The sequence below is a fragment of the Carassius gibelio genome, chromosome A25 (assembly GCF_023724105.1).
Source record: "Carassius gibelio isolate Cgi1373 ecotype wild population from Czech Republic chromosome A25, carGib1.2-hapl.c, whole genome shotgun sequence".
Classification (NCBI taxonomy): domain Eukaryota; kingdom Metazoa; phylum Chordata; class Actinopteri; order Cypriniformes; family Cyprinidae; genus Carassius; species Carassius gibelio.
Window position 1 is genome coordinate 20,062,549 of NC_068395.1, and position 14,443 is coordinate 20,076,991.

The 14,443-nt window shown below is 39.0% G+C and overlaps 1 protein-coding gene across 1 annotated transcript in view; it reads left to right on the plus strand.

Moving 5' to 3' along the window:
- Positions 1–790: 790 nt before the first annotated feature.
- trim44 (tripartite motif containing 44) overlaps positions 791–14,443 on the plus strand; it is a 61,673-nt gene continuing 48,020 nt past the window's right edge. The window contains exons 1-2 of the mRNA XM_052544513.1: positions 791–1,155; positions 2,477–2,996. Coding sequence (XP_052400473.1) covers positions 2,526–2,996 — 471 coding nt within the window. The 5' untranslated portion in view covers positions 791–1,155; positions 2,477–2,525. The remainder of the gene's footprint in view (positions 1,156–2,476; positions 2,997–14,443) is intronic.

Here is a 14,443-nt window from a genome sequence, read left to right on the forward strand (position 1 = left end):
CGCACACTAGAGATTACCAATATGGTGGTGCGGTGGCTTCACTTTCATGACGTACATCATGAGCAATCCAGTTCTATACTATAGATCAGTGGTACCCGCACATATTGGTATCCAAGGAAATGAAATAGCAGATAAGGCAGCAAAAGAAGCCATAAAAAAACAACAAAATTCATTTTATTGTTAATCTAAGTAAGAATGAAATCAAGAGTATACATTATTGGCCGGGACTCTCCTGTGAAAGAGATTTTAATCTCAGAGAGATTTTCCTGGTTAAATAAAGGTAAAATAAAATAAAGGGTACTATTTAGAAAAGGTTGAAGGGAAGGTGGCAAAAACAATGAGATAAGGAGGATAAAGTTTGATGGTTTTACAGAATTCAAAGGAAAGTGGAAGAGATGCGAAGTGCAGAAAATAACAGGAGATATCAAGCACAAGAGTTGGACATAAAAGACTAAACTGTATAAAATGGATAAACATGATACAGGAAGGAGTGAATTTTGTGGGCAAGAAAAACAATGGAACATGTTTTGGTATACTGTCAGAAATACTAGACTGAAAGAAGGATGCAAAATGTAACAAAAATAAAAATGCAATTTATACTAGGAGATATTTTACAAAATAATTCGTGAAATGAATGTTATAGTTTTATTTTTCAGTATCTTAAAATAACAAATTTATGGGAAAGGATACATATTAAAAAAGGGAAGAAGTTAATTGAATCCACACTCCATACCAGTTGGTAGCGGTAATACAACATTTTATTGTTCGTCAACCGCCAACAAAACCTCAAAAGAAAGAGAAGAAGAACGCTCCGCCTACTCCGGGTAGTTATCAATAGAGATAGAGAAAGAGAAACTATCAATAATCAACTAACTAAAAAATATTATCAGATCTTAATATCTCTCGGTGGGCTTTAAGCTTCTTATTTAGTCTGTTCTTTGTCTGCTGTAACTAGTCTGGCATTTAGCTTGTGTGGAGGAACAGGAAGTATTGAAAAACAAAACAAAGCAAAACAAGGAAGTGCAGGCTGCACAGCACTGCAACATTACAGCTCCGTGACAACAGAAATAAAGATAAAGAAAGAGAAGAAGGGGAAAAAAGCAACAGCACGTATGATTATACGTGTTCACAAAGAGACGAAGGAAACAGAGAAAGGTAAGACTGGGGAGAGAGACAGGAACATAAAAAGAGAAAAAAAATGTATGTAACGTAACGACATTAGCATAATTTTTTATGCTGTGAGATGGAGAGGAAACTGTTTAAGATAAACTTTATGAGGAGAAAACGTATTGTGTTAGTATCTAAGTTAGTAATCAGAAGATTGTTGAATGATTCAGATCAGACAAGTTTAAGTTTTTCTGTTAAACAAGGCTGCAAACAGTAAAACACTATTGTGAAATGTAAAATATTTTTTTCTATTAAGGTTAAATCTTAATTCTCAGCATCCAGTACTTCACTCTGCATTGTCATAAGATCCTTCAAAAATCATTCTGATATTCTAAATTAAGTTAAGAAACATAACTTATCAATATTGAAGACATTTAGCTGATTATTAGTTTTGAGGCAAACTGCAATATATTTTTTCCAGGATCGTTTGATGAATCTAAAATATGAGATTGGTTCTTTGCAGTAGAACAAGATATCAGTATGCAAGTATTAAAGCAATATCTTGAAATGAAGTTACACACATAAGCTTGGTGTAAGTTTAGTAACATATAAGCTTAGTAATTTTAAAGGCTTTTAATAAAACAAGAACAAGGGTTTATGAAGAATTTGTTGACTTTAACCTTCTTTGCTTACGATTTTCAGAAACCATTAATACAATGTTAACATGCTACATGAATGCATAAACGCAGGCACAATATTTAATGTAATGTATGTTAAATGATGCATATAAACAATCGGGTTAAATAATTTTGTTAAATGAAGGTGAATTAATAGTCATGCAATAATGCATACTTGCAATCTTTAGTCCCTACTGTGCAACTGTTGCAAGGAATAATGGAGATAAAAAATTATAAAAGTTGTCTTGAGTTTTGTCCTCAGCTATTTTATTTATATATTTATTTATATATATGCAAATACAGCGGTACAGACAGAAGGCTTTTTAAATGTTATGTGATCTTTCCCAATCTTTATGAAGTGCAAATGATTTCATAACAACATGAGCCTCTTAAAATGATTAAAGTTATCAACATTACTGATATTCAAAGCCTAAGCAAGTGCTGCTCTGTTTATGTTTCGTATATATGTCTGCGTTTATCTCATATATCCTTGTTTCGGGTTTTCCTTTTGAATGATGTACTACTATATAGCTGCTGATATAGACCGTTAATTCCTCTCATAACGTGCAGAACACATGTTCAATGGACACCCATTGAAGCTCTGCCACAGAAAGATTGTAGCACAGAAATGTAGCACCATTCACTCATTTCTGTTACTCCAACTAATTTTTTTGCTTTTCTTTCATTGTCAGTTTTAGGCTCAAACCAAGACACTCACTAATATCCTCATCTTCCATCGCCATGGATGCATCTGAAGGATGCTGGAACAGCTGCTTGAACGAGGACGATTTGCCACAGATGGATGGCACATGTGATGCGTGTGAACCAGACGAGCCTCAGTCAGCTGCCTGGATGTGCACACTCTGTCGCTTCGCCTTCTGCACCAGCCATGCAGACAAACATTCACAAAGCACTGGTCACCAACTCCAGCCGTACAGCTCCCCAGACCCTCAAGCAGAGAGTGGGCCATTGAAAGACTGCCAGGGGTCTGAAAACACATCAGAGGGGGCGGAGGCCAGCAATAATGATGAGCATAAACCAGCTAAAAGAGACACTGTGACAGTGGAGAGGCTAAAATGTAAGGAGCATGGTCAAGAGGGTTCGCTCTACTGTAAACACGACCAGCGGATCATTTGTGTGCTGTGTGCTGTGCAGGGAGAGCACAGAGAACATGAGATTATCACTCTTAAAGAGGCCTACATGTGGCAGAAGGTCAGCCAACACACATACACAAAGACCAACACTGTGGTGTTCTTTCCATTATTTATCATTGCCATTATTTAGGCCAGCAACATACTTTTTTTTTCAACATTTTTCTTTGTTATTTAAAGAGCGTGTTAGTATAGGCGGGTCTGCAGTGAGCGTACACGCTGCTTATTAAACACAGGGACGCACAGCAGCACACAGACATGCCAAATATAAAAAACTAAAGGATTGCAATGCATAAGAATTTTTTAGGCTAATTAATTATAAAAATGCCTACATGTCATAATGGATAGGCATTGCATGTATCGGAATAAGGCTATCTATTTGCTCACACATGAGCAGCTCCGTTTCATCACCCTAAATAATGAAAAAATCTGTCATAACCCTCATGTTGATCCAAACTCATATAGCTTTTTTTCCTCTGTGAAACACAAAAGCTTTGAAGAGAGTTTCGGCTCCTTTCGATACTGCAAAAGTGAACACAGATAGAGATAAAGGTGATGTGAAATTAATCAGTGTAACCACGTGCATTGTGTTTGTTTCAGATCAGATACAGGCTGATTCTATAGGAACTGTACATGGGTAAAAAAAAAAAAAAAATATATATATATATATATATATATATATATATATATAATATCGCAGCAAAATGACTTCCGTAAGCCAACAGGACGATTTCTGTTTGGTGACAGCTAATACTCTCTTTCAGTCACAAAAGTAAAACAAAGAATTGTTCTAATTAGCATCACTGGTTAGTGCAGTTAATCTGTCCTAAATGAAAATCTGGAACACTGCGATTATTTCCTGGTTAACCTCTAACCCAAGAATCACAGGGTCTAAATCAACCACTAAGAAAACAATTATAATAATTATCAATGTTCCCTGCCGCCACACCAAACTGCCACAAGATGGTGCCAAAGAATAACAAACTACTGCACGACATGACAGCAGTTTATGTACATTTACATTTAGTAATTTAGCAGACTCTTTTATCCAAATGACTTACAAATGAGAACAATAGAAGCAGTCTAAATTAGCGAGACAACAGTATGTAACAGCATGTAAGTGCAATGACAAGTCTCGGTTAGCCTAACGCAGTGCACATAGCAAGGTTTGTTAGTTATAACACACACAAACACACACACACACACATGAACACAAAGAAAAACAAGTAGATAGAATAGAAAAAATAGAAAGTGTTTTTTTTATATAAAAAAAAAGATGATAAAGTAAAAAAATTACATTAAATCGAATGTTTTAGAATTCAATTATTATGTAAACCAGCAAGACTCAAGATTGAACAAAGACTGTGTAGTAGGGGTGTAAACGATCGAGTAGGGGTCATCATGATACGATCTGATATTGATTCTCATAGCCAGCGATATGATATCTGCCGATACCTCAAACAATTCAGTGATTATGATGAAAATGTATAACATATCCACCTTTTTCTTCAATGCAGAAGTGAGCTTACAGTCAAGACTTCCGGGTCATTATTAGGGGTGCTCTGATCAGGATTTTTGAGGCAGATCACAGACAGCAGTATTTGCTGATCCGATCACAGATACCAATCTTTTTAAAGCCTTCTTTTTGTCATGTCGAATTATTTATAGTGATGTTTCAATCGGGATTTTTAGACATTTATTCAGGGCCTTAATTTCATTTTTGAAAATTAATTCCTCTCTTAGGTGACTCTTGGAAGAGTCAAGAGTTATTTTTTTCTTTCGAGGGGTGGAGAGGGCCAATTTTTCAAAAATATATATTTATCTCACCTAAATGTTTGATCATGCACTGTATTTTTGTTTTTACAATCATTTAATATTGCACAATAGCTTACACAGCGCAAGCCTGATTTTATGAGCTGTATGTGAGGTTCACACTCTGTTTGTGTGATGAGGGATACAGAAGCACCACAGACTGTACTTTCACACAGGGACTGCACATGATCTGTGGCTGTTTACCACAAACACAACATTTATCCATTATTATGATTTTAATCCAAACATTGGGCACAACTGTTTGCACTACATACCAATTTGCTTTTAATTAAGATAATACATTACACAAAACCATCTCCCTGTCTAGGGCTGGGGAGCCAGTAACAAAAATAAATAAAGAAAAAAACATTGGAAAGAGAACCAGGGCAAACCAGCCTCCTGATTTAGAGTCAACACAGACACCACTTCAAATTAATAAATGTTTAATTTGAAAAGATAAGAATCAAGTAAACAGAAACTGTAATCTCAAAGAAAGTGTTAACAAACATACAGGGAACAAAGACTTCAGGGGAGAGCTAGGCCAAAATAACAAACAAAGCCAAACTAACTAACCCAAGGATATTCACAAATTACCTAGGAAAAAGATAATAAAAAAAAAAAAAAACGCATAAGACCTCCCTGTCTTCCTTTCTGCCCATAACCAGGAGAAAAAGAAAAGAACAAACAAAAATGGCACCCTCCCCCTACATTCTCTTGAGTCAAAAAGAACATAAACATACTAACAATCATAGTTAACATTAAACAAAGATAATCAAGTGGTTCTAAACGGCTTCAGTTCTCTTTCTGCTCAAGAACACAACAAAGTCCTGAGTTCACTTACTCAGACCAACCAAAGTCAAACAACAAGTGACTCTGGGGAATCAGGAGAAAGTGTAGCCCTGGCCGAGAAAAGTCCCTCTCCTTTCTCCACAGATCCACTACTTTTCTACTCCTTCCTGTTAGGGCTGTGCAAAAAATCGAATGCTATTTGCACATCTCATCAGTAAAGGTGCTCCTCTGATTAAAAGTACATCTCCAGCACGTGCGTTCAGAGAAAAGTTTTTTGGCAGGGTTTCCTTGGTAAAATTCGCATTTTATGGGGCTAAACATCATGTTATTTGTATTGGAGTCGCTTCAACCCACGGACATGAAAAACAACCGCAGACTTGGCAACACTGGTTCAGGTGGAGCGGCATTTACTACACAGAGACGTACCGTAGTCCACCGACAAGTTACACAAAATCTTTTTTGGAAAATCGTCAAAGAATCGCCTGCGATTTTAAAATCTATATTGTGTGGATTTTCTGTGAAGTAAAGGCCAACCAGTGTTGCCAAGTCTGCGGTTGTTTTTCATGTCTGTGGGTCAAAGCGACCCCAATACAAAAAACGTTATGTTTAGCCCCATATATGCAAATTTTATCAAGGCAACCCTGCCAAAAACCTGCATTTTAATCCCGGGACGCAATTTTTATCTGGGAACCTCCTGGAAAACGCGATTGGGCTAGTTTTGGACTAGTTTTGAGAAGCAAGTGGGCAGGATTTGTTTTGAAAATCTGGCAACCCTGATCTGAACGCACGTGCTGGAGATATACTTCTAATCACGGGAGCACCTTTAATGACGAGATGCGCATGAAAATACCATTCGATTTTTTGCACAGCCCTACTTCCTGTCATCATCTGATCACCTCTGGCATCACCAGATTGAACATAGCTGGTTGGAATACCTGTCTCATGACGAGGGAGACAACCACAAACAACCACATCAAACACACACATCCTCAATTATAAAACACATTAAATATATCCACGGATGTAACACCCCCATTACTAAAAATTTTTTGTCATGTAGAAAAAAATCTGCATAACAGTGCAACTACATTGTCTGAACCCTTCCGATGTTTGATCTCAAGCTTGTACTCCTGCCAAACGAGAGACCACCGCATCAAATGCTGGTTTGAGTTAGTCATTTGTGACAAATCACTAGTGGATTGTGATCGCTGTACACTTTAATCAGGCTACAATGACCTCCCAAGTACACTTCACAACGGCAGTACCATGGCCAGGGTGTCCTTCTCAATAGTTCTGTAATTGCGCTGACACTTAGAAAATTGCACTTACTTTGGCCATTATGTGCTTTACATGCCCCTGACCTACCATTTTACGACAGTTCTACCATTATATGCTATGATTCTTGCTGGAGCGTAACGCATCCCGAAAGCCATAACATTATATTGCAGAAAGCTAAAAGGAGTGACAAACACAGATATTTTACTAGCACGGGTAGTTAAAGGGACTTGCCAATACCCTTTAAGAAGATCTAGTTTAGTGACGTAAGTGGCAGAGCAAATTCGATCAACACAATCTCCTATGAAAGTAAAGGAAAATAATCTGCCTTATTCACACTGTTAACCCTTCGGTATTCTGTGCAAAAATGAAAAGAAGAGTGTGGTTTCTGGACTAACAGACATGGAGAGCTCCACAAACTTTGACTTTGGACAGCCAATCCATTTTTCAGCAAATATTCAACCTCATTTTTCATCGCTGCTCATTTCATTGGGTCCAGTCGTTACAGATGTTCCCGCATCAATATCATAGCACAGGACTGTAGTTCTACCAGGAACATTAGAAAATAGGCAGGTATATTTTCGTATCACTCTCACTACATCATCTCATTTGCATGTCAACAAATGCTCTAGATGAGAACCCATAGCCCCTTTCACACTGCCATTCCGGCAAATACACAGGTAAAGTGTTCCTGCAGTTGTTCCCGGGTCGCTAGATTTGGCACTTTCACACTGCCAGTGATGACCCGGTATATGTGCGTGCTTTCACACACAACCCTTGAAGATCCCGTAACGACACGTGACATCAGCGCGTGACGTGTAATGTACGAGTCGAAAATGCTAGGCACGTTATACTTTCACTGAAGCAAGCAAACAATCTCAACGTCAGCGCGGAAAGTGAGGAACTAACTGATCTCTGCTTCATTACAGTTTGCACATATGTTTTCATCGCGAACGTTGATCTTCCTTCAAAACAGCCGGTAAAAGAGTCGCTTTGCGTCATCACTTCGACACGGAATTAGATCTGGCTTTTGTTCACACAGCGCTCGTCCCGGGTCGAACACCCCAAATGTACTCGATGGCGCCGCGCATGGCTGCTTCAGTGCTTGGCTCTCCAGTGTTTGTACTGTTTTTGTTCGTTTTTCCTGTTTTTTGTTTAACAAACACTATCAGTTTCACCAGGGATGAACTGCTGAACATTCGGCAGAACACACCACAAGATCTTTTACCAGATTTAAATTATTCAGACGTTTTACTGAACGTTGTTATCGGAGGAACGGCGGCGCTGATCAATCGCTTCAGGACGCGCAGACGGGGGAAGCGAGCGTGAGCGCTCGTCAGACTCAGGAAGCGCGGATTTCGAACGCCGTTGCCTAGCATCTATCTGGCAAATCTCCGCTCTCTACCTAACAAAACAGACGAACTCCTTTTGCTCTCTCGGACAAATGAGGATTTCTCTCACTCTGCTGCTCTGTGTTTCACGGAAACCTGGCTGAATGATGCCATACCGGACAGCGCGCTCCATCTGCCGGGCTTTCAGCTGTTCAGAGCGGATCGCGAATCAGAGTCTACTCGGAAATCGCGCGGCGGCGGGACATGCTTTTACATCAATGAGCGATGGTGTAGAGATGTAACTGTGTTAAAGAAGATGTGCTGTCCTGATCTAGAAATGCAGTTTGTCAACTGCAAGCCGTTCTATTCGCCGCGGGAGTTTCATTCGTTCATTCTGGTTAGTGTTTACATCCATCCGCAAGCGCACTTGAGCTCAGCTTTACAGAAACTCGCTGATCAGATCACAGAGACAGAACATCAACACCTGGACTCTGTTTTAATCATTCTTGGGGACTTTAATAAAGCCAATCTTTCCCGTGAACTGCCAAAATACAGACAGCATGTTACATGTCCCACCAGAGACAGTAATATATTGGATCACTGCTACACCACAATAAAGGATGCATATCACTCTGTTCCACGAGCAGCTTTGGGACGTTCTGATCACTGTCTGGTTCATCTTATACCGTCCTACAAGCAGAAACTTAAATCTGCTAAACCTGTAGTAAGGACTGTGAAGAGATGGACCAGCGAAACGGAGCAGGATTTACAATCTTGTTTTGACCTCACTGATTGGAGTGTTTTTGAAGCTGCTACCACCGATCTGGACGAACTCACAGAGACTGTAACATCCTATATTAGTTTCTGTGAGGATGTTTGCATCCCTACCAGGACTTATTTAACATTCAACAACGATAAGCCATGGTTTACAGTAAAACTCAGACATCTTCGTCAGGCCAAAGAGGATGCCTACAGAAATGGGGACAGGGTCTTGTACAATCAGGCCAGGAACACACTGAACAAAGAGATCAGAGTGGCTAAAAAGACCTACGCTAAAAAGTTGGAAGACCAGTTTTCTTCCAACGACTCAACTTCAGTTTGGAGAGGACTGAGGGCCATCACAAACTACAAGACACCATCCCCTTGCACTGAGGCTAATCAACGGCTTGCTAACGACCTGAATGAGTTTTATTGCAGATTTGAAACCCCCAACACCCATTCTGACCATCTCCCTGCACAACCATTAACACCTCCTGCAATCCCCCGTTCCACACCTACTGCTCTTCAAATCTGTGAAGATGATGTGCGCCAGGTCTTCAAGAAGAACAAAAGAAGAAAAGCACCAGGCCCAGATGGTGTTACACCAGCCTGTCTGAAAATCTGTGCTGACCAGCTGGCCCCCATCTTTTCACAGATCTTCAACAGATCCCTGGAGTTGTGTGAAGTACCTTCCTGCTTCAAACGCTCCACCATCATCCCCATCCCAAAGAAACCCAAGATAACAGGACTTAACGACTACAGGCCTGTGGCTCTAACATCTGTCGTCATGAAGTCGTTTGAAAAACTGGTTCTGGGTTATCTGAAGGACATCACTGGACCCTTACTGGACCCCCTGCAGTTTGCTTACCGAGCAAACAGGTCCGTGGATGATGCAATCAACATAGGATTGCACTTCATCCTGCAACATCTGGACAAAACAGGGACTTATGTGAGGATCCTGTTTGTGGACTTTAGTTCGGCTTTCAACACCATCATCCCAACAACCCTCCAGACCAAACTGACCCAGCTCTCTGTTCCTAGCTCTATCTGTCGGTGGATGACCAGCTTTCTGACAGACAGGCAACAGTTAGTGAGACTGGGGAAATTCACATCAAACAGCTGCTCCACCAACACTGGCGCCCCTCAGGGATGTGTTCTCTCCCCTCTGCTCTTCTCCCTTTACACCAACGACTGCACCTCTAAAGACCCCTCTGTCAAGCTCCTGAAGTTTGCAGATGACACTACAGTCATCGGCCTCATCCAGGACGGTGATGAGTCTGCTTACAGACAAGAGGTTGAGCAGCTGGCTGTCTGGTGCAGTCTTAACAACCTGGAGCTGAACACGCTCAAAACAGTGGAGATGATCGTGGACTTTAGGAGAAACCCACCTGCACTCCCCCCACTCACCATCATGAACAGCACAGTGACTGCAGTGGAGTCATTCAGATTCCTGGGAACCACCATCTCTCAGGACCTGAAGTGGGACAATCACATTGACTCCATTGTAAAAAAGGCCCAACAAAGGTTGTATTTCCTTCGCCAGCTGAGGAAGTTTAACTTGCCACAGGAGCTGCTGAAACAGTTCTACTCAGCCGTCATTGAGTCTGTACTGTGTACTTCTATAACTGTCTGGTTTGGCTCAGCAACAAAATCGGACATCAGAAGACTACAGAGAACTGTTCGGACTGCTGAAAGGGTTATTGGTGCTCCCCTGCCCACCCTTCAAGAACTGTATACATCCAGAGTGAGGAAAAGGGCTCATAAAATCACTCTGGATCCCTCACATCCAAGTCACCCCATTTTTGAACTTTTGCCATCTGGCCGGCGTCTCAGAGCCGCAAATACCAGAACAGCAAGGCACAAAAACAGTTTCTTCCCCCAGGCAATCTACCTCATGAACAGTTAAATGTTCCCCACTTATGCTTATGCAAACAAAATTGCAACATCCTTATATTTATTTGTTACCCCTCCATCCTAGTACATCCCTGCATCTTTTTCAATCCTATCCCATTATCATTTATGGCACAATTGTTTATACACTTATTTATTTGGCTACCCTTTTATTTTTTTATTTTTTTTATTTTTTATTTTTTGTCTGTGTGTTGGTGTCTATGTGTACTGGAACCTTATGTCACTAAAACAAATTCCTTGTATGCGCAAACATACTCGGCAATAAAGCTCTTTCTGATTCTGATTCTGATTCTGAAATGTTACTAGGTCCTAGTCCGGGACGTGGTTGCTTTCACACAGAAGGCGACCCGGCAATGTTCCGGAAATATTGCGGGTCCGACGTGTAGTGTGAAAGGGGCTTAAGTTCTCAAAACAACTGAATTCTCCAGATGAACCCCACAACCTTGATAGTCATCCACCACCGCATCCTCCTGTATCCGCTCAGTATCGACAAAAATAGAGGTATCAAGCATTGATGATGAGGGAGTCCTTTTCATCTCCCCCTTATAATATGCCTTAACCTGTTAACCAGACACCCCATAATGTGAGTCACAGCTGAAAGTGCCCTAACTAATTTAAAATTGCAACAGTTCCTTACTTATGTTTGTTACATACATAATTTTGGTGTCTTTGGAAAGAAGACCTTTTGGGCTTTACTTTTTATCAACCACAGTTGATAATGCTCAAAAATATTAAAAGTTATAGACACTGAAGTGCCCTTTGAAAAAAAAAATGTATCACACAGTTTTTTTTTTATTTGATATAAAAATACATGAAATCAGTCCTGGAGCAATCTAGAAAAGTAATGGGTTGAAAGTCACGTCTCATGATTTTATATTTCAAATTTGAAGAAGATACCATAAAAAATTACATTCATGCAACCATTATTCTGAGACTATGTCTAGCCCCACCATATAAAACATACTTACCAACTGTATTGAAGGGTTTTACAAACTATTTTAGTCTTTAAACTTCAATCCATAGTTTTTCAATTAAAAACAATAGACAGAAACTTAAGCTCTATTCAGACGTGACTAGTTTTTTACAGGGGATCGTTAGAGAAATCTGTGTTTCACAGACGTACTTGGTGATTTTAATCCCGTCCGAATCTGCCACGTCTTTGTTTTTCTCACACAACCTCTGTGATAATTCCAGAGCAAATTACCTACTGTTTTTCAGCAAACTCAGTGATTCTCTGAGAAAACTAATCCCGTCCGAATGCGAATGTCTGTGTTTGCCGGCGATATTTTACATAAAAACACTGTTATTTTACAAGTTTTTCCTTGTTTGAATTAAGATGGTTTTTTTTCAGTTATTGTTTTTTTACAGTGTAAAACTGTTATTTCATGGATTTTTCCTAGATTATAATGACCAAACACCTTCAATAAAGTGATGGCACTAATAGTTTTATGGAGAAACACTGTTATTTTACAGGTATTTCGCAAATTATTATTTAAAACAAAATTTCTGTCCATAGTTCCCAAAAGCAGCACAGTCTGGGTGTTGTTTTTTTTCTCCTCTCTTTCCTAATGTTATGGTGTATCTCTTTCCTTTGTACTACTCTATTTCGTTGCCCTGTTCCCACATGTGCAATGACAATAAAGTTGAATCTATTCTAATATAAAATATATATATATATATATATTACAGTATTACACCTTCAATAAAGTGATGGCACTTATAGTTTTATGGAGAAATGCTGTTATTTTACAGGTATTTCCTAAATCATTACAATCAAACACATTCAATAAATTGTCAAGACATGCTCAAGATTGTAAATTAACAGTTTTATTTTGGAAGACAAAATAATCTGTAAAAAAAAAAAAAAACTATAAAATGGATTAAAATCATCTCCGTAAACATGTAATCTAAATAAAAAGAAATGATTCAGTTGATAAATTACAGTATATATCTTAAATTAAATACAACATTTTAACTACTAATATTTATCAGTAGAACAGTTATGAAAAACCCCTAATTTCCAAATCCTTGTGATTTTCTAGGCCGATATGGCTAGGAACTATACTCTCCTTCCTGTGTAATAATCTAGGAACAGTGCTGCTTTTCCATTTGTGCAGCAGGTGCAATAATATAACATTGCCTGAAAACTTAATGCAGGTCACGTTGGAAGTTACCTAGCTGGGGACTATTTTCAGGTGCTGTGTAATATCATTGGATTACCCATGCACCACAGCAAAGTTCCTTGATTATTACGCAGGAATGAGAGTATACAGGTGCTGGTCATATAATTAGAATATCGTCAAAAAGTTTATTTCACTAATTCCATTCAAAAAGTGAAACTTGTATATTATATTAATTCATTACACACAGACTGATATACTTCAAATGTTTATTTCATTTAATTTTGATGTTCATAACTGACAACTAAGGAAAATCCCAAATTCAGTATCTCAGAAAATTAGAATATTGTGAAAAGGTTCATTATTGTAGACAACTGGTGCCACACTCACGCTCACACGCTGCTTTATCAGGCTGCAATAATACAACCTTCATAATCATCGGGAAGAAGGAGGCGGGAACCGGCAGACAATCAAATCAAACTTTAATTACAAAATAAAGACAAAACAGCGCATCAGTCGTCCGTGAGGGGCTGACGCGCTGTTTTGTCTTTATTTTGTAATTAAAGTTTATAAATAAAATTCAAATAAAAACCAAACACAAACTAAAACCCATGCCTGGTCCTTTCTTTTCCGTCACTGTCGTCGCTCCGGTTTTATATCCCTCCATCTCCTCCGTGGGACTCGAGACCAGTGGGTCGAGCAGGGGTCGCTCATTTCCAATCACTCCACCGGCCTCGCTCCTCGCCAGACTGATATACACGACACAGACCAGAGGTTAACTTAGGTCCAGACGCGTGCACCTGATGAAACCGTACAATATTTTCCTAACCGCTAGGGGCCTATGGAATTGAATGAAACTTTATAAAACTGAACGTAACTTTTTCAGAAACTATCAAAAATATGCCATTACAAAATAAGAAAAACACAATGAAAATTAAAAAAATTTAACAGGCTCAAATTATGCTTCATTCTTTGTTAATGTTTTTCAATGATTCCATTTCGCTAATTGTGGATTCTGAATGCTTTGCCACAGATTTCACTTATGCTTAACAGTTTTTAATTTGGTGTTTTGACACAAACTTCTCGTGAGGGCGGGCTTAACAGTGATCTACTCTGAATGGATAGTGAGCCTTTGATGTACAGTTGCTGTCTGACTGGGAAGTACAGACGTCTCTCAGTGGCGCACATATTGCTCTTGCTGTGATTTGTATTACTAAATATGTAAATAATATATGACCTTCAATCTTCTCAGTCTGTAAAGATGAGCACTTGTCCTTCAAGGCAACTTGAATTAAGCTTGTGTTACCGAATGACCAGAGATGTATAAAGTACTATAGACCCATACTTGAGTAAAAGTACAAGTGCTCTATCAAAAAAGTGACTTGAGTAGAAGTTGAAGTGCTCTTTAAGCACCACACTTAAGTAGAAGTACTAAAGTATTCAACATTTTTTGTACTTAAGTATTGCAAGTAGTCTATTTTAAAATGTACTACTCAAGTACTGAAAGTAAA